The sequence below is a fragment of the Patella vulgata genome, chromosome 7, assembly GCF_932274485.2.
Source record: "Patella vulgata chromosome 7, xgPatVulg1.2, whole genome shotgun sequence".
Taxonomy (NCBI): Eukaryota; Metazoa; Mollusca; class Gastropoda; family Patellidae; genus Patella; species Patella vulgata.
The window spans coordinates 25,229,632-25,251,599 of record NC_065885.2 but is presented as its reverse complement, the minus strand read 5'-3'; the positions used below and the strand labels follow the sequence as shown (position 1 = coordinate 25,251,599).

Genomic DNA, 21,968 nt, shown 5'->3' with positions numbered 1-21,968 from the left:
GACGCCCTGTTAAACATTGATATAATATACAAATAGTAGAGCATATAGATGACAAAATATACTTACAAACTTACATATAAACATACAAACTAATTACATGCACTTTTGAATTAGACATTGTTGGGTCAGTGAAAATAATTTTTATTGGCATAAATGACACAGAAGACTTTCAATCAATCATGGTCCTTCCCTGACTATCCAACCTAATTAAATAAATAGCATAGCTAGACTTTTACTTCTTATACAATCTGTTTAAATTAATGCTTGAATCGTTTGTGAATATCTATTTAATACACAACATGAATGTAGATCTAGATAGAAAAAAAAAGCTGACACTTACAATATACTATGGTTACAATTTAGTTAATGTGTCTCTAGCATTTCTACATACTGTAAAATTTATTTTCAAGAATCTAAATACTACACTGTACTTATTATATTAGAAGATAATATAATATTTATATATACATGTATGTACATTTATTGCACAATATAAAAATCTTAAGATAACAAGGCAGTATACATGCACAATTTATTCTTATTTGGTCCAACTGTAAATACTTAAAGTGAACTTTGATCATGAAAAAAGTTATTTCAAAAATATATGAAAGGTTTTCTCAATTTAATATTGTGTGATTAGAATGAATCAGAAGAAAAATATTATCGGTATACACTGTAACCAGATCTTTAAGTTTAATTTGAATGTCACTTTTTATAAAATTCTGATTGACCTATCAATCAATATCGAAATCACTACCACTATCCTCTTGATGATCACCTGGTAAAACACTTCTAATTTCACCAGTTTGTTTGTCACGTATTATTGGTACTATTAGATCTTTATCAGGTAGAAAACCATATCTATAATACAGATAACAAATAAATTACAATACTAGACGTGATCAAAGCCTTTTGAAATACTCTATATCTCTGAGTTAACATTTGGACCTTTTGGCAATTTAGAATTTTTCACAGTGAATTACACAATGGTCTCACTATTTATACTCATTCTGATTCTTATAAATGTAGGCTGCAGCTAGTGAGAAAATCTTTCCTGGTGACAAGCATATACATTTGGTCTTGATCATATATGTATATTCTTAAAATATGTGTCAGAGCTTAAATGAAATATAGCATTGTCAGGCAACAAACAAATAGCAGCTTTTTGAAAGGTAGTATATATTATTCAAGTTCAAGGATATTGACACCTTGCAGGAAATTGACTCTGAATTTTGATGGGGTTGCTCCCTTTGACTAGTCAAACAATCCCAGAAAGTTTGAAAAAAAATTAAATAATCTCAAAGACAAAATAAATGAAAGAAAATGGGGTTGAACGTCTGGGCTAATGAAGATGGGCATACAGCATAAAGTGTTCAATGAGGGTAATTTTGCATGGGCAGCACCACTACAGCCTACTCTTATTTTTAATTCCAACTGTCAAGGGTACTTTGATGTGCATGCCAATGTGTACACAGGACCTAATTTTATGTCCCATCCCAAGGACTAGATACTGTTCCATGTCAGATCCTCTATCCTGCACCACTAACAAGGGAAAACCATGTCGGAAAATCCAGAGGAACTTTCTCGGATGAAGAGGGCTAACCGGGTGGGCGTATTAAAACTGACCAGGAAATATTAGACAGGGGCAATAACCCTACATAAAATCAATGTCGCCCTGAAATTTAATACGTCCTCGGATGATAACTTCAACAAAGTAAAACATGGGCCATATCTCTAGAAGTAATAAACGTGAATTGCTGAAATTCAACAGGTTTCTTCATTTCACCAATTTAAATAATGCATATAAATTTCACACAGATTGGGCGACGGCAATATACGATCACATTTCCATGTGGGTGGTAGAGTGTTATTTGACAAAATAGTGAATATACACAGGTGGACTGATTGACCACAATATACTCTCACATGCAATTTATTTATACTTACTCTAGTAAATAACTTTCAACATCTACAGCGTAAAAATCATCACCTAGATGATTGGACAACTTAATAAGATTACCAATTAGTTCGTGGTTTTTATAAATTAATAAAGCTGGTACTCCTAATTCACTCTATAAAAATAAACAAAATAGGATATATGATAAATAATTTAATATGACTGACTTTAGAAGTTGTTAAATTAAGAAAAACTTATTTAAAAGTGAATCATGGTGAAATTATACCAACATTACTAATATGAAATAAAAATATGATTACTACTGTACTTTGGCAATTATCACCATAAAATAACTTTATTTTTAATATAAAACCGTTTATAGAATTTTCAATACATGAATGTGCAGTGAGATTACAATATTGTAATTTCTTAAATGTCTTATATATACTGATACAAATACTGTACTTACAAATTTATAACTAAGTCTGGCTTCCGATGCCTTTAATTTACAGAATTTAACTGTTGGATATTCTTGAGCTAAACACAGTAATGACCCGTTCATAGCTTCACATGCTGATATATTCTGATAAAACAAATAATGTCACTAAAAATCACACTTGACAAATATTAAGATTGCAGAATATATTTGAATGGTACTAATAAAATTTAAATATCTCCATTTCAAGTATTCCTGAAAACCATTATTTTGCATATTTGATATAAGGTCAATCTGATTTAAATTTAAGGACACAACTTTATGAAATTCATGAAAAAAATTCTGATCTTTGGCTGAGCTGTAAAATAAATTACATATACAGCAGATCTGAGTGTAAACACCTTATTAATGTACTTACATCTTCCTATAAATATCTTATAAATACACTTACATCTTCATATAAACATCTTACAAATGAACTTACATCTTCATAGAAATACTTTATAAAGGTACTTACATCTTCATATAAATGAACTATAACAGTAACTTGTGGTTTCTCTTTATCTACAGCATCTATAAAACTATCTGATGTCAGTGAATAAACTTTCCCAAACTTTGGTCTGAAAAAGCATAATATTAAGCATACATTATGTAAGATTTAGATAAAGAGCTGGCCGTTCTTGCTATAATAGTTTAAAAATAGATAATGCAAAATGAATATATTGAAAATTTCATTCAAATTACTTTATTCTGAGCAAAGTAATCACCGTTTGTAGTTTAGACAAAATGTGTTCATTGATTGTTTATTATCATAACCACTGAGCTGGTTATTCCGATTCTTAGTTTCGCTTCTCCATTTTTAAATTAAATCATTAAATGGCTGAACCGTTCTAATCTACTTGAAATCAGAGCCATCCAAAGGCTTCGAGAGTTGATTATGGTCTTGTCAGTAGAATATTGTAAAATAATAAACATCTACAATGTCATTTGTTATGATACTGATATCACTTAAGTGCAATGTTTATTCAGACCATCTAGAAGGACAGCTATAACAAATGGCCATGGATAAAAAGTACAAAACAATAACTTTTAACCATGTTAAATAAGAATTGGTATCAAGATAAAGAGAAAGTATAACTGGCTTAGTGCATAAAGCAGAGCTTATATCTCCCTAGCGATCATGTGATTGTGTGCAACTGGAAAAGTTGAACCCCCTATGTAACCTTGAATCACAGACTTTGATAGTATGCAACTGACGGCCATGTGATCAGCACAAAATGGCGACGCTATTGTCTAAGATTAGCAATAAATTTCTTGACGTGTCATAAAGGGTCTTTCTCACCAAAGAGCTATCAAACACTCGTTGATAGCATCGCTGACCATTTTTAAGTACACCAATCACATAATGAAGACCTGATGAAAACTATGAAATACACTGAATGTCTAAACATTCCCTCAAGACTAGTGATTGTGTGCAACTGGAAAAGTTGAACCCCCTATGTAACCTTGAATCACAGACTTTGATAGTATGCAACTGACGGCCATGTGATCAGCACAAAATGGCGACGCTATTGTCTAAGATTAGCAATAAATTTCTTGACGTGTCATAAAGGGTCTTTCTCACCAAAGAGCTATCAAACACTCGTTGATAGCATCGCTGACCATTTTTAAGTACACCAATCACATAATGAAGACCTGATGAAAACTATGAAATACACTGAATGTCTAAACATTCCCTCAAGACTAGTTGTTTTCAGTTGCAAAACCACTTATAGCGCTGCTATATCGAGGAAACTAACTGCAACTGGCTTTTTTTTACAGTCGCTGCAACTCTCGGTTCCACAAAATTGTATCAAACCCAATAGCACACAGTCACATTGGATCACAAGAGCAACATAAGTTCCCCCCTTAATAGCTCTCATTATTCATTTGTTTTCATGGGCTGTTCTGTTACTATAGGACCATGTCCTTAATATTCAGACTGAAGCATCCAATTTACTGAAACATGCATTATGCAAGAGCTAAATCTGATTATTGCAAGTCTTAATTTAGGCTTCAGATGTTATAGAAATTATAAATTAGATCTTTATTTAAACAACAAGACCAAAATCAACTCTGTAGACCCACGGATGGCTCGGCTACAGCTCGGATTTAAATAGGATTTCACTAATTGATTAAATCAAATAAGGGATAACCTGATGAAAATACGTCAGTTAGATCGAGGCTAAATGATAGAGTGTACTTAGCGAGGCCGCTATAAAGCGTTTCGGTATGCCATTGAAAACTTTACTTGATAATCGAGATATGTAGGTGGAGTTAACGCCTGTCAATCAAACGATCAGCCACGGTGAAGGCACATTTCACTAGCATTTCTAGGCAAATATTACAACGATGATAACTATGTTCAGAATAAAGTAATTTGACTGAATTTTTCAATATATTCTTCTTTCATCATCTACTTTTGAACTGTTATAGCAAGAATGGCCAACTCTCTTATAAAAATCTCCCATAATGTATCTTTAAAATATGGAAAAAGAAAAACTAACACATCTTCTAAAACTTTTCTCATTTCTTCTAAACGTTTTAATCTGTACTCTTTAAGGAAATCATCTTCCAGTTCTTCTAATTCTTGTAAAAAATCATCATCTTTTTGTTTCTCTATTTCATCATCCAGCTAAATAAAAATTTTTTTTAAAAAATGTAAAACCATTTTAAAGGATGGTGGGAATTAAAGAGTACCATAGTTGTCTGTCAAATAAATGCCAAAGTCTGGCATTACAAAACTTATCTTAGTTCTGAAATGTCAAATACTATTTTGGTAGAACTAAAAAGTGACAGTGATTTCATTCTATTCTCACATAATCACTGATATAACCAATTACATATTTATACCAAAGATAATTTGACAAAGTAAAAAATGGCTGGTAATGACGTGCAGATAGAGCATGATCAGGTCTATATACTGGAAGGTGAACAAATACATACATGAGATCTACAAGTAAGCGTCAACTTTGTGGCTAAAGCTTGCTTTTCTTTTTCCTGTTCTATTCTTTTCTCTGTTTCCAGTCGTTTAAATTCTCTCCAGTCGGTCACAACACCTTTAGGCCCAGTCTGAAATAATTAAGTAGTATTTAAAGGGTTTCACATTGACGCATATCCCTGTTCAGAAAAAATGTCTTGCATATAATCCAATAATAATAATGCTATCAAACTATTCAACTGTCAACTTAAATTTATCTGAAAGTATAGTTCTTCTGAACACATATAAATATGCTAACAATAAAGTAAGCAAGCCAAGGATAACAAAATATGTATGTCATCCATAAGAATTGTATGTTACTTCAGACAACAGAGAGAGAGAGAGAGAGAAAGAGAGAGAGAGTTTAACAAACACTCTACACAAACTCCTCAGGTCTAAAATGTGGTTCAATTTCATTTAAATAATATGGTAGTGAGTAGGGGTCTTTAACTATGGGAGGATATTAGAGGACCTGGTGAGGGCAACCCTACACCATGTGACGTACAAGCTAGAAATCAAAACCATGCCACATGAAACATTGACAGACTTTAGACCATTTGGCCCCCCCCCCCCCCCGAGACATAATAGCTCATAGGATGTTGTAAATATAACCTACTTACATTTGTACAATAACCTTTATATGTTGTATCTGGGGGTTTAATTTCTGGCATTTTACATATCTGACTTGCTTTAGCTGATTGACTTTCTTCTCTGTCTGAACCATCTTCATCATCACTACTACAATAATAGTGAGTTTTCTCCCCTAATAACTTGTCATCTAATGAGAGAGCCATTTCTACAAAAAACAAAATAAGCAATATATTAAGTAAATAAAATAAATGCAATCTTACTATGTAATTGGATGCACATTTTTGTTAATAGTGAATAAAACTGGTTAATTCAGTAAGCTTATGGAAGATACATGTAAGGCTCTGTTGATACTCTTTTGAAGAAATACAATTCAATTTTTCAGTTTCCAGGTAGGGTTGGCCTGAAGTCCTCATTCCAGGCTATATAAATGCCTGGATAACAATGTCTAAATATTTGTCAAATTAATAGTGATAATTGATCATCATGGTTATCAAGTCAGTCATAATAAAATAAGATAAGTGGGTTAAACAACCACATTAAGCAATCAGTAATGGGCTATTTCTTCACGTTAAGAGTCCAATTTTACACAATTAATGTTGCTGATCATCGAACTGCATTTTTTAGATAATATTTAAATTATCAGGGCTTATAGAAGCTCAAATGTACTCAAACTGATTATATAACATTTAATTTGGAAAACAAATGCAAAATATCAAAAATATAAACTGGATTAAAAAGAGGTCCATCAAATGATTTTAGCAACTGTAGGTGGCGCTGGCTTGTTTTGATCTATTTTCAATCTATAATGATAACACTGAATGAAACTGAACCATTTCTGATACCCAAATCAACCTTCACAACATTGTAGTTTTCTGGGGATTCATAACATCTCAAATGACGATCTATGACTTTGGGGTGGCCTCTTTAAATTATGCTATGATGTACATACTGCAGTACCCTAGCTCCTTCCTTGTCACAGTTTGCTATTAAATTATCAGCAACTATCTATTCTCTACCTGTAGATAAACTCACTACTGATACCTAAACAAGTTCAAACAAACATACAGTGATACGGTAGGGTACTGATTTAATTAGATTGATTAATGACTAGCTAATGACTAACTCCATTGGAGATTAATGTGGGCAAGATATGACAATTCCATAACGATCATGATGTATCCATTGTACCAAAAGCAAAGAATAGAAAAAGATATTTTACTTGCAAATATTTTTTTGGGGTGATATTCTAATTAGGCAAAAGTTACCTAAAGAAATAAAGGGATGTAACGAAAAACGGTAGATCATGAAAAACTACCCTAATCATCATCAATTTATCTTTTTAAATGCTTTATTTTAAACTTTATTTGTAGGCCCCTACTTCAGTACTTGTACTTTGTACTTCTTGCAGCTCATATCCTATGGAAGCTTGTCCCAACAAATGTACATCGAAACTTGTAAATTCCATTTATTTTTTACCGAAATAAGAAAGGCGTTAATTAATATTGTTGGTTTGTTTTGTTTTTTGGGGTTTTTTTTTTTTTTTTTTGGGGGGGGGGGGGTTGGTTGTAGACACGGCACTGTGATTCATTAGCATTAGGAGTGAACAGATGCAAGCTTGTCCCAACAAATGTACATCGAAGCTTATTAATTCCCTTTATTTTTTTACCTTAATAAGTAAGGCGCTAATTAATGTTGGTTTTCTTCTTTTTTTAGGGGGGGGGGGGTATTTTTGTAGACACGACACCGTGATTCATTAGTAATAGTAATAGTAATTGATTATGAACGAACAAAAGAAGGAAAGCCAAATTGAGTTATGATTCACGATTACTGCTTCAAAGCGACTGGAAATTCTCAGTAACGCCAGTCAGCCCTTCTCATATTCAGTCAAACAATTCAGCTTATCCTAAGACTAAGAATACTCACTAAATATGAAGTTTTGATTGCTGCTTTGAAATTTCAGAATTTCAGATTTTCATTAAAAAAAAAATACACGAGAGTTATTCCCCTTGAACATTTTCGGGAATTGAGAGTGATGCCCCTTTAAATAGAAGCGTGTTGTATTTTCGCAACTGATTTAAAAACAGTTTTGGTTAATAGTATTATTATTAAATATGGCATTAACATCTGGTTCTGGGATCCCCAGTAAATCATGGCAGCCAGATCAAGTCACAATAGAAACAACGTCAGTATTAATTATCTTTAAGTTTTAGCCAGTAGGCACTTATATACTCAGTCAATCAAAGCTAAAGACAGTAAAGAAGCAATTCGCCAGAAAAAAAACCCCAAAACAACCAGGATATCTTAGGCACATTACAGGCGGATCAAACATAAAGTTTATCACTATTAATTATGATTACTCCTTGAGTGACAGGTTTTGAAATGCTTGACTATAAATTTAAATAAAATACTTCAAATCATATGAATTATGAATGAACATGATGAAGCAAAAAAAACAACAACAAGAACTCCCGCCATGAACTTTTAGTACAGTGCCCTAAGAGTTGCCAGGCAACTTCTGTCGAGGCAGAGAGGGTATTCAGTAACCTACTGCCCAAAACTTTGGTACCAAAATATGGTGGCACACGAAGAATAAGTCACTCTAAATACTATCATGAATGCCACGATGGGATCTCATTTTCCTGAGGAAAAAAACCCCCCACACTTTCAGTTGGAATATTTACAGTTGTTGTAGGCCAAGGGAGAATATAAGAACAAAGTATGATCGATTAAAATTCTTGAAAGGCACAACTTTATAATTTTTATATCTTTTGTCCTTTTGTTGATTGCTTGCTTGCATTACTTATCAAAATCAACCTCTTGCTTTATAGTTTTTTGTCTATCTGTATGTCTGTTCTCAAAAACCGGAAAAACTGTGAAACAAAAATCATTCTCAGAAATTTCCTGAAAACCAGGTTTAACAAATATACTTGTTAATTCTTGAGCCCTAGTTGAAACTGCATTAGTTCTTTCATTTGATACATGGAGGCTACAAATTTCATTACATATATAAATAATACAGTCATCACATAGTGATAGGAATTTGTAGCATTATGACATGTATGCTACACTGCACAGTGCATGCACTATGACCACTAGCCTATCTCTTCACACGCTAACAACAAACAGTTGTTTTCCAAACTTGTGGTTTACATTTAAGCATTACACTCTTTTAAATCTTTTTCCTTCTACAATTCTATTTTTCTAGGTCATCCTAGTTCCCATTTTGTACTGGATGACCTAGAGGTAATTAACATATTACTAAGCAGATTCTTTTTTTTTTTAGGATGGGTAAAATGGTGGTAGAGTTGTACTGGAAACATGCTCCGAACACATGTCGTAATTTTGCTGAACTGTGCAGAAGAGGTTACTATGATGGTGTGAAATTTCACAGAATAGTTCGTGATTTTGTTATTCAAGGTGGTGATCCAACTGGCACAGGTATTACATAAATTTTTTCTAGTATTGGCACTATGTTTACAATGTAAATGTTGGTATTGAATATGTCCATGGATTACTTTGAAAATAATAACTGTTTTGAATCTCAGTTAATCTGTTTGGAATTTTATTTATTTTGCTAGGTAGAGGTGGAGCATCTATTTATGGTAAATATTTTGATGATGAAATAAACAGAGATCTCAAACATACAGGTAATATCCTATCTCTAAAAATAATAATAATAATATCGTCATTTATAAAGCGTGTTAATACTGAAAAACAGTTTTTAAGGCGTTGTTGGTTGTTATATTCACTGATTATTTACCGATCGGGGTTTTGAAACAAGAATGTTTTGAGTTGAGATTTAAAATGGCCCACAGACGATAATTGTTTCATTGACTGTGGTAGTCTATTCCATAAAAAAAAAGGTCCAGCATAAGAAAAGGCACGTTTACGAAGTTATAAGTTAATAGCTTGAGATTTTAGAAGATGTTTTTTCTGAGAACGGAGATTTCTGCTGGTGGTATAGGGTTCTACAAGACTTTTTATATAAGATGGAGCTTGGCCGTTTAACGCTTTGAAGACGAAGAGGAGTAACTTGATCTTAATTCTTTGCTGAATTGGGAGCCAATGTAAGGATTGCAAGACTGGGGATATGTGTTGATGTTTTCTAGTTTTAGTGAGGAGTCGAGCTGCTGAATTTTGAACATGTAATTTATTAATCTATGTAGAATCACCAATTTTACAATAATACAACACAGATTTAAACATACTTTATTGACACATGTCAAAAAGATCAGGCACCAGTTTCAAAAACTTAATGGGGCTTGTCAAGTTGCCTAATGGCCCGCCAGTGGGAAAGTCATCCAGGCTAGCTCTACTCACTGAGAAAGTTTTAAATAATCTAATTAAATTTTGAAAATTTCCACCTGTAAACATGTACCTAGTGTTTTGTGATTTATCACATTCTCATACTTTTAAAGCACTAAACCACATAAACAAATTTCATCAAGAAGTCTGTTATTTATTGCATTAATAGGCTTTTACTATGAACAATCCCCTCCCAAAATCTGGCAGAACATTGACCTGTAGAATGTTCACAGGAAATTGTGAACGAATGACACATTGGGCTGTGTGGAACATGCTAGAGTCGATTTGTAGCATATCTGACCCATGGTATATGTTTGATACTGGTTAAGCATTATGATTATAATGTTGAAAACCGCATTGAAACTGCATGATTTTTGCCATTTGCGAAGGGGGCGCAAAAACTCAACACCATGGCGTGAAGCCCGTCATTGCATCCCCTCACTTAGCCCCTAATTACAGACCAGGTAGTAAAACTTAGTGGACGAATTCTGAAATTGCTCCGAGTTCAAAATATTTTGATCCTGTTCCATTCATAAGAATGATTATTTTACAAGATTACAGCTTCTTTGGCTTCAACAATGAAATTACATTGGGTGGGTTGGGTGGGTGATGATTATGTTGATCTTTTGTCATTTATCAATCTGCTATTTGTATTCTTTATATTATTCAATAAGTTATTCTATTCTTGTTTTTTTCAGGAGCTGGCATATTATCAATGGCTAATAGTGGACCTGATTCAAATGGAAGTCAGTTTTTTATTACGCTAGGTCCTACGCAGTGGTTGGACAATAAACATACCGTATTTGGTCGTATTTGTAGCGGAATGCTAGTTGTACAGAGAATTGGTATGGTAGAAGTTGATCAAAACGATAAACCACTGGATGATATAAAAATATCTAAAGCTTATATCACACCATCCTGATTGATCTCGATAAAAAATAGTGAATAATCAATATCTATGAACAGTAGTGGATAAAAAAGATGTGTTTTTAAATATGTGAAAAATAAGTCTTTTTAAAGAAAAGATATCCACAAAGAAACTGATTAACATTTCAGAGGCATATGACTACAAATAACTACTGCTAAATAGTTATCATTTACATGTGAAAAGCAACATACAAACAACTATTCAAAAGAAATATTATTTAGAAATTTTTCGATTTTGTTTTCCTACATTTTCCAAATACTTTAATGTAACAAATACTATTAAGGGGAGATGGGGGTATTTACATGGAACTTCAATTTACACAAGAGTAAAAGATGTATTTCCTCAATAGTGGTTATCCTAAATGATTAACCATCAATTGGAAAATATATTAAATAGTATTTAGAAAGAGATAAGTGTTTCTTAAAACATTATATCTTACAAGATCATCAAGAGAAGCTCGGTATACAAACTACAAAGTTTGATGTAGGTGCATTTATGTAGTACACCTTCAATATGATAAATGAATCAGCTCTGGCTTTTTTAGGCAATGAGTAATGCACACACTGATATTGCAACGACAGATATAATGGTTGACTGACACTGTGTGTGTGTGTAATAATTACCTTGTTTAATTTATTGTGGGCTTATTATACAATATACATTTACAGGTATATAAAAATCAGTTTTGTGGGACTTACAGATGACTGAAATTTGCTTGACACATATCTTAAATGAATTAATGTGTGGCATTTATAAGACATGCATTTCATTTCATGTTCTTATCATGGACCATCAGAGTCAGTTTCATTCATTTTCATCATTATTGATTTGAATAAATTAAATATGTTGTTATTTCATTTATATTTCAAATAACATTTATAAATAAAGTGTATTTACAAAATTGATTTACCAACCATTTTTCGATTTGAATTTAATTTGATATTATTGAGGAGTTGATTGTAAAATGAAAAATAAAAAGCATTAATATGAAAATTATAAGTTATGATGGCATTATCCTGGCTACGTTTCATCATAAATTCAGACTTAATCCAACGAAGAGGATTGTTGACTTTTTGATATGGAATCAAAAGAAGAATGTTTGAATTTACAATTTTTGCCAGGTTTTGTTGAATTTACATGATACTGAGGCGTATAGTTCAGGAGGTAAACAAGACAGATAAAAGGGAGATCACCTACAAAAATGACATCACAGCATTTGGATTCTTTAACCTGGCTATATAAAAAAAAATCAGGATGGTCAACCCACTTCCAAATTTTTATCAGATAATTTTAACATATGTATATCATTGTGGTTGTAAAGATTAAGTGTTCGGAATGTACCAAAATAAATGTTACAGGCGATCAAATGACACGGATTTAACATTGAAGTCAATGGGGAGATAATTTAATTACTAGTCTGAATCCAGCAATGGCTGCCAAGGCATTACTACTGCGAGGTATTAAACTGGATGGAAAATAGCCCAGAGACCATGGTCCGATAGGGACGAAAAGGGGCGGGGTTTATGCTTTAGGGGCGGGGTTTATGCTTTTTAACCAATCGGATGTGAGAAGTAGTTATATCTGCGGATCCTCGCGGGTTATTTCAAAACATAAATAAATAAGTATTATTTGAGATATTTTACTATTTATCCGACGTTAAACATCAACGAGAAAAGAAGGCACTGATATTTAATTATTCTGAATGAACAGGGTGAAACCAGTGAGTGACTTTACATTACTGGCTTATTTTGAAATAACAAATCGCTCGTGCTGGAACTCAAATCTCCAACTAAAAAGTAATATGTTACACAGTGTACAGGGAATGGGATAGCCTACAATTATAACTTATAAGTTAGACATAATGGTGGTAAAGCCTATAAACGTATGTTAGAACATAAAAGTATAGATTGTATTTACAGGCATGAAAATTTTTATTATAATACCTTGCAGATCTTTCAGTGTTAATACATGAGACCACATCCTATAACATAAGACCTTGATGATATCTTGAACAGTTTTAATGTACATGGGTCCTTTTCCTATAACACTTGAGCCCATAATGATAATGTACCTAGGTTGGTCTTTTTAATAGTTTTAATACATGAGACCATACTCTTTAACATACGACCACATGATAACATGATGGTCTCTTTAACAGTTTTAATTACATGAGACCATATCCTATAACACAAGAGACCATAATGTACCTTGATGGTCTTTTTAATAGTTTTAATACATGAGACCATACCCTTTAACATACGACCACATGATAACATGATGGTCTCTTTAACAGTTTTAATTACATGAGACTATATCCTATAACACAAGAGACCATAATGTACCTTGATGGTCCTTTTAATAGTTTTAATACATGAGACCATACCCTTTAACATACGACCACATGATAACTTGGTGGTCTCTTTAACAGTTTTAATTACATGAGACCATATCCTATAACACAAGAGACCATAATGTACCTTGATGGTCCTTTTAATAGTTTTAATACATGAGACCATACCCTTTAACATACGACCACATGATAACATGATGGTCTCTTTAACAGTTTTAATTACATGAGACCATATCCTATAACACAAGAGACCATAATGTACCTTGATGGTCCTTTTAATAGTTTTAATACATGAGACCATACCCTTTAACATACGACCACATGATAACATGATGGTCTCTTTAACAGTTTTAATTACATGAGACCATATCCTATAACACAAGAGACCATAATGTACCTTGATTGTCTTTTTAATAGTTTTAATACATGAGAAGATACCTTTTAACATACGACCACATGATAACATGATGGTCTCTTTAACAGTTTTAATTACATGAGACCATATCCTATAACACAAGAGACCATAATGTACCTTGATGGTCTTTTTAATAGTTTTAATACATACGACCACATGATAACATGATGGTCTCTTTAACAGTTTTATTCAGACGTGTATACATGTATTGTACCTTTATGGTCTCATCACCCGTTTTAATTACATAACACAATATAATATCTAACTGGTCTTTAACAGTTTTGATACATGAGACCATATACAGTAGATCATATTGTTCCTTAATGGTCCCATCAACTGTTCTAATAGAGACCCTATACATGAGATCATATTGCAGATTTGATACGATACATGAGACCATGTCACATCAACTGTTTTAATTACATAACATGAGACCATATAGTTCATTGATGGTCCCATCAACTATTTTAATTACATAACACAATATATCGTACTCGTCTCTTTAACAGTTTTGATACATGAGACCATATTGTTCACTCATGGCCCCATCAACTGTTTTAATTACATAACACCATATGATATTTTACTGGTCTTTAACAGTTTTGATACATGAGACCATATTGTTCACTGATGGTCCCAACACCATGTGATATCTTACTGGTCTCTTTAACAGTTTTGATGCATGAGACCATATACAGGAGACCATATTGTTCCTTAATGGTCCTATCAACTGTTTTAATATATGAGACCATATGCAGGAGACCATATTGCACATTGCACATGGTTTCATCAACTGTTTAAATTATTACTTGGGAGATATGATAGGTTGATGGTCTCTTCAACTGTTTTAATTTTTTAGTACAAAGCCCATAATGATTCCATGTAATATCTTGATGTTCTCTGTAGCAGTTTTGAATGGGCTTTAATTGTTTTACAGGGTTAAAGAGGTCTTACCTTTTCTACTTTTCCCTGTCAAGACAACCTTCCCCTCCCTATACCAACTTTTTCTTAAAATTTGCTGTTTTCTCTACCTTGCCATACATTTTATATGCTCACATTTCACATGGGAATATATTGTCATCACCCCTGTGGTAAGTCGTCTGTTCGTCCTCCGTCACTCCACAAATCTTGTAAATGCTCTACATATCAATTCTTTTTAGATTTTTTTTTTAGATTTTGGCTCATCATAAGGATTTAGACTCACGTATAAATTTGGTGTGGACCCTGTTGCCTATAATTGTATGCATAGTTATTTTCACTCACCCTAAACTTTGAAAAAAAAGACCATATATTGAGCTATTATACCATTTGATAGTCCCATCTGACACGGACCTTATAATGATAAGATGTAATCCATTTTCATGTTTATTTCATTTTAAAACATTTTATCTTTCAGTTAATTAAAAGATGTCATCTGTTAAGGCTTGGAAAGCCTTGAAATTAAAGGTTAATATACATTTGATTATTCACCCATGACAATAGTCTGCAGAGTCAGGAACCAGAGAATAGGCATCAATGCCTTATGCCCAAGCCAAGTGCAGCGGACCCCACAATTATTTCATTTAAATGGGGGCAGAATGGTCTCAAAAACTAATGGAACAAGTGTCAATTTTGCCACAAATTTAATATTTCTGGTCAATTACCAACACCTACCATGTTTTTCAAATATAATTATAACAGTCTTTAGCACTATTGGTTTAATTGAAATTCTAATTACTCTGAGCATATTTTGTAGATTAAGAAATACAACGACAAGAATCCAACGGCCAATGTCATTTGCATTGGCATGGTAAACAACAATTATGTTGGCTGTGGTATGTATTTCAATTTCTTCCTTTAGATTTGTTTTCACTCTTTGTTTCGAAATGAGTTATGTGTCAGATTCAATAACATGTACATGTTTCTAGTGAATCACCATTATAAGGATCACATCAGATAAAGTACCAAGAACATTGCTCTGAACCTAATAATGCTGCATCAATATTTATGAAATGATAAGGAATGAATCACTGAATGAAATGGGGTTTTTAACGTCCTACTTTTCTGCTCTTACCGAGCTAATAAAGACGGACATCCGGGGTGCTATGAGGGAAATTTTCCCCGAAGAGCAATTGAACTCCAACTGTCGTAGGTTCTTTTACGTGCACGCCAAGGTGTACACAGGACCTTCGTTTTTTTCCCATCCAAACAAGTACATTCTGCTAGAAACAATGCTGGAAAATGCCGGGGAACTTTCTCTGCCAATCACCGGGATCGAACATGGGACCTCCTGGTTAGCGAGCCAGCGCCTATCTTACCCAGTCAATGATATGGAAATGATTGAATGACTATTATGACGTATGATCAGAAAAAAAAAACGATTGGTAAGCTTACTCTTACAAATTTGTTCAATGAGCTGCAATAACTGTCTTTTAATTAAATATTGATTAATAATTTACATGAAATTAGACAAGTATTATTTATTTTCTTTTGAAGGCAGCTCAAAAATGATGAGCAAATTTTATGAAAATGAGAAAGTTGTAGAGCTGTACCGAGAAGCAGTAAACAGTCAACAATTTTTTGGTGATGGTTTGTATAAAATTATTTATTCAATATCATGCTTTTATGCATCCTCAACATGTGCCAAGATATTACTGTATTCATCTGATACCATAGCCTGGCTGTGTTACTGAGTTTTCTGTAAATTGAGAGATTGACGTCTTTGGCAGGTTTTGAAGCCTGAAGTTACTGAGACATGAAAAACATTAGCGATGTTAGAATATTAACGGGCTTCTCAGGCCCCTTATACGCCCACAAACAGCAAACACACCCAAATTCCACAGAGTAGGTTATTAAAAGTTTTTTGAATAAACGCTGTACTGAGCTTTAAAAGTAGAAAGGGAAAAATAACTTTCAAACTTTATGATCCTATAATTTAAATATGGCTTTTCCATATGACCCAATTAACAATCTCACCACGTTTTAAAGACTTACTTTGAGAACTTTGTATCACATTCACAAGATTTCTATTAATTTTTTTCTTACTTTGATTATCATCTTGGGATTGCAAGGTAAACAGTTGTACTGTAGCTGTAAAGTACATTTAGCCGAATTCTGATCACTACAGCATGGGTAACATGCCCACTAGAATTTGTTAAAATTACAGTAATGTTATTTAGATATTAGTAAGTAATCAGTTCTGTCCTTATCCAGGTATCCTTATTAAATTTTTTGCAGTCCCAATTGAATTGATATTTCAGAGCCTAGTTATATGCCGAAAACAACTGTATCAACCTATCTAAATAAAACTGCGACTGAGATGGATGTGCATGAGATGCGATCGGTCATCACATCTTTACTTTTAAAATCAGATGCCATTACTAGTAAGTCATTTGTAATTGTACTTTTCCTGCTTTCAGTTTTTTCTTTTGTTATTGAAAAAAAAATGAGTTTATAATGTTGATTTAAACAATATTTTATTAGAATAAGATTCATGTTAAGTGCATACATGTTAATTAAATAGTTAAGATTAAAAAACTACTTTATGAAAGCTTTGTGTGAATAATAGTGTACACACTTAAACTATAGCTAAAATAAATGGTTCTTAGTTTATTATCTCCCTAAGAGAAGCATTCAACAAACAATATTTATAGACTCATACATTATATTCTATTATTAAAGATGCATTATGTAAGAATTAAATCTTATTTCTGGCTTCAAATGTTACATAAATTATTATTTAGACATTTATTCACATAACAAGCCCATAATCAACTCTCTAGATCTTCCGATGGCTCTGATTTTAAGTAGATTAGAACATCGTGCCCACTCAATAATTAAATCACTTATCAGTTAGTTGGTGGATAATCGAGACTTAGTTTATTATCTTGGAAATATAGTGCTTTGGCAATCGAGACTACACTATTTCTTGTCAAAATTTCAAACCGCTCATAACTGCGTCCAGAATAAAGTAATTTGACTGAAATTTTCAATATTTTCATTTTACATTATCTATTTTTAAACTATTATAGCACGAATAGTCAGCTCCTTGTCTACATCTTACATAATGCATCTTTAATTGTTAAGTACCCTATATGCATGCTGCCCTAAATGACTGTTTTGAAGGAGAAACAAAGTTTCAAGTTCAAGTACTGACATTTTTTATTTTCAGTTGTTATTCTTTGATTTATGTTAAATATGACGAGTTATCTTTTTTAAACAAAGTTTGTTTTTACTTTAAAGTTTATTGTTGATGTTGATGTTGGATTGTACTGGATCACTGACATGGTGAGTTACTCAGTCATATGCATTATATAGTGCTGTATTATATCCATATGTATATATTAACATTTGGCATTTCATATCACTATTTAACACCAGTAAATCCAGATGGTATTCATATAGGCTATGAATACTATTTGGTCAGCTGATCAGATGTAAGAATACATGCACATCATTCCAGAACTACTTTTAAAATTATTAAAATATATACTGGACAAACTTTTATTAAATTAAATTGATACAAAAAAGTATTGATACATAAAATATTATGTCCATTGATTATTTATGGGGGGGGTTTTCTCTCCTTTTTCCACACACTATATTATGTATCACGATGACGTAATAAGGTTACAGAGGGAAATTTGAATGTTTTCATTTAAAATAGAATAATAATAACAGAATAAATGAGTCCGAAAAAGAGAAATATAAATATAAGCATTGAACTTTTACCAAATGGTGGTTATAGGCAGTATGAATACCATCTGGGTGACAGGTAAATAATCCTGAAGTCCTAGCAAACTTCATTCTATTTACCTGTCACCCAGTTTCCTGTCACCCAGATGGTATTCATATTGCCTATAAACACCATCTGGTAACAGTTCAATCCTTAAGTGGATGAGTAAAGATTTCCAAAATAAACAATAAAATCATCATGATGTTAATCGTCATATCATTTCTTTGATGGGTGTTCTTTTTATTATGCATCCACATTTACAGTTTGTGGTGTCCATATAAGTAATGTCCTGCTGAAAATAGTAAACTTTCAGATATTGATTAATTCATAACCAGTGTGACCCCTTTAATTAATATAGTTTTCACAAATTATTACTGTTTTCAGAGTTATAACCCTAGTTTGTCTGAAATTGGTCAAAATTCACAATATTTCCAGACCACTATTCAAAATGAGATTCTTTTAGCTGTTTAGAGAGAGTTTTAAAATGATGATGCATGTAAATAAAACTAGATATCAAATGATTCCATATATTAACAGTGTTAATTGTTTTAAGGGTGGGTGTCTGCCATCAAGAATTTTTATTTCTTTGTGTTATTTGAAATCAAATTTACATATCTATTTATGAATCTTTTAGCTAAAGAACAAAGAAGAAATTTTTTTGATAAGGATAGTAATTGTCCAGTATGGTGGGGGATCACTGATGTCCCATTCTGTTCTTTAAATCACCCAAAAGGTATGTTAATTTTGTAATCAGTTAGTACAAAGATAGAATCTATAAAATACTGGGTTATCAGTGTAAATAGAAAACTATTTAAAGAGTTTTTATTTCAATACTACTGAAATTAACAAGTATAGCCTGCCGGATTTAGATTATTTCCTGGAAAAAAGTCCCATCAAAGCAAACTTGGTCTCAAATGAAAGGTGGGATCCGTAGGTACTCCAGAAAAAAATGACCCATCATGATCGCTTGGGGAAAATGTTTGGGGCGGGGTCAAAGGTCAAAGTTGACCAATCAAAAAATAGCAGTCAATGTCTCAAAAACTATCAATGTTAGACCCTATAAATTTATTATTAACATTGTGTACACAATTTCTACTATGTTAAATGAGTGAACAGCGAAGTCCAATACTCTGAAGGTTATTTAAGGTTATTTAAAACATAAGCAGAAATACAAAACAAATTCCACAAAGATGCATCAGCTAAAGTGTTAGTACATGTTAATGGAAAGTCAAATCTCACAAACCCTACATTCCTGAAAGGCTGTGTCTACCAAATTAAGTGTAGATGTGGAGAATAATACATTGATGAATTCAAACGACCCTAGACTATGTGCATGTGTCCAAAGCCCCCCCGTTTCCTAGCTCCGTTACTATAATCTTACTTAATGGTCCTCTCATTTTTTTTTAAAATGAAATATGATTGAGTTAAACGTTTCGTCGACAGATTAACTCGGTCATTTTGAGACAACCACATAGACCTAACTTATCATTTCTATGGTGAAACTTTGCAAAGGTGGAACTTTGTCCAGACACTCACATTTAAGTCCATTGGTATAACATGAGAAATCTGTTATAATAATATAAAACACGACGCCCCGACAAGATTTCAGTGTTCGCTATCAAGCCAACAAATTTAAAAATAAGAATCGTCAGTTTTGGCCATTTCACCCTGGCCTCCGCTTTCTCGTCCTTATCAGAGATAGAAGGAGAATTCGCACACTTAAAGGGACTATCTGGATTTGCACAGAGTCTGAAAAATAATCGCCAATATATATAGTCGTTTGAATGTGAACATCAAAACTGCTTATCCGGACACGTAACCCTTTTAAGATTTCGGGTCAATTTTTTTTGTTGGGTTACCCGATAATCAACATTAGTAACAAGATTAGTAATAATTATACCCTCAGTACAGTCAATATTTTTTGGAATTTTGAATATTATTAACCATATCTTGATGTCCAATTGGACATATTCCCAGTCGGATGTTTGCCAACTAGTATAGGACATGTCCGGCATATACAGGCGAAATAGCATCCCTGCTCTGTTGCAATTGTAGATATCAGCCCCTGAACCACAGTGGTGACGTCAGAGGTATTTTGTCCAGTATGATTACCATACAGCTCAGTCCTAACACTTTCCAATCCACATCAATAATATTATGATAATAAGTAGGCATATTGACTAGAAAACAATCTTAGTTTAAATACATCAATGCTTTTAAGTACACATACTTGTTTGGAATTTTGAGAGTTTATTGAATTTAACCTCGCGACCAAGTGATGTTATATATCCATAAACCATATAATACAGCATTCAATTCTTAAATGAATTTACAGACGTTGAAGTAAATACTGTTGATCATCTTGGAAGCATTTAAAAGGTTGACTATTTGAAAAGCACTTCTTTTCGTTTAAGCATGTTATAATTGAGCTTTAGCTAGAGAAATTGTGTTGGAAATTGCAGTGCTAATACACTTTTCCGCATTCCTCCACATCTTAATATTACTGTGTCTTTAAAATTTGATGTTAACTCATTCCAGAAGTACAGTGTAACATGAATTTAGATGAAGATACTTAAACATAGATGTTTTATTCTCATGAATTATTCAAATCCTGCACTATTCATACAAAACCCTTTGCCCCTTAATTGAGATTTGAAAACATTTATTTATGTTTGAACATTTTGTAAATTTATATATATTTACAGGAGGACAACCACGGGCAAAAAAGGAACAATTGGTTAAATTAATCAAATCAGCACAGGAATATTTTAATATTAAACCAAATAGGTTTGTATGATTTTTGTGTTATCACCAGATGACCTTTGACTGACAACGGGCTGAAGAATTTAATGACAAATTAAGCTTTGCCCACTGCTGAAATATAGGGTAGAAAAGAGGGATATTTTTGTTATGACATCAAAATATTATATACTGATGAGAGTTCATGAACTCAGAACTAACCTAGCATTTCTTTTATCCACAACCATGGGATATCTTTTTTTGCTCCAGACACACTCCTATATATTCTACTTACCTGTACCTACCATAGTAGCTAATTTATTGGCTGCCCCTATTATAATAATTAATACACTAGATTCAAATGCCATTGAGGTTACATTAAAGCGAAGTAAATCTGAACTAACTTTTTTCATTTTTTTTAGAAATAAGCTTACACCAAGTGATGAAATTAACGCTGAAGAAATTGAAGAAATTAACGCTGAAGAAGAAATGAACGCTGAAGAAATTGAAGAAATTAACGCTGAAGAAATTGAAGAAATTAACGCTGAAGAAGAAATTAACGCTGAAGGAGAAA

General features: G+C 32.6%; 2 protein-coding genes and 1 long non-coding RNA gene across 3 annotated transcripts; 2 read left to right on the top strand and 1 right to left on the bottom strand.

Annotated features, from left to right (window-relative positions):
- Positions 1–167: 167 nt before the first annotated feature.
- On the bottom strand, positions 168–7,955 carry LOC126828577 (phosducin-like protein). Its single transcript, XM_050558430.2, has 8 exons — positions 7,867–7,955; positions 5,973–6,148; positions 5,319–5,444; positions 4,880–5,007; positions 2,851–2,953; positions 2,367–2,480; positions 1,948–2,072; positions 168–861 (listed from the first exon to the last, which is right to left on the bottom strand). The coding sequence occupies exons 2-8, from the start codon at positions 6,144–6,146 to the stop codon at positions 735–737; spliced, it is 897 nt and encodes a 298-aa protein (XP_050414387.1). The 5' UTR covers positions 6,147–6,148; positions 7,867–7,955; the 3' UTR covers positions 168–734.
- Positions 7,956–7,976: 21 nt separating this feature from the next.
- On the top strand, positions 7,977–11,404 carry LOC126828578 (peptidyl-prolyl cis-trans isomerase-like 1). Its single transcript, XM_050558431.1, has 4 exons — positions 7,977–8,125; positions 9,227–9,381; positions 9,522–9,590; positions 10,947–11,404. Exons 1-4 carry the CDS (start codon positions 8,055–8,057, stop codon positions 11,168–11,170), a joined length of 519 nt encoding a protein of 172 aa, XP_050414388.1. The 5' UTR covers positions 7,977–8,054; the 3' UTR covers positions 11,171–11,404.
- Positions 11,405–12,775: 1,371 nt separating this feature from the next.
- LOC126828579 (uncharacterized) lies at positions 12,776–21,957 on the top strand. Its single transcript, XR_007683154.1, has 9 exons — positions 12,776–12,896; positions 15,338–15,387; positions 15,677–15,755; positions 16,417–16,509; positions 17,181–17,303; positions 18,163–18,207; positions 19,290–19,388; positions 21,361–21,442; positions 21,817–21,957. It is a non-coding gene; the product is annotated as an uncharacterized LOC126828579 (long non-coding RNA).
- Positions 21,958–21,968: the final 11 nt, after the last annotated feature.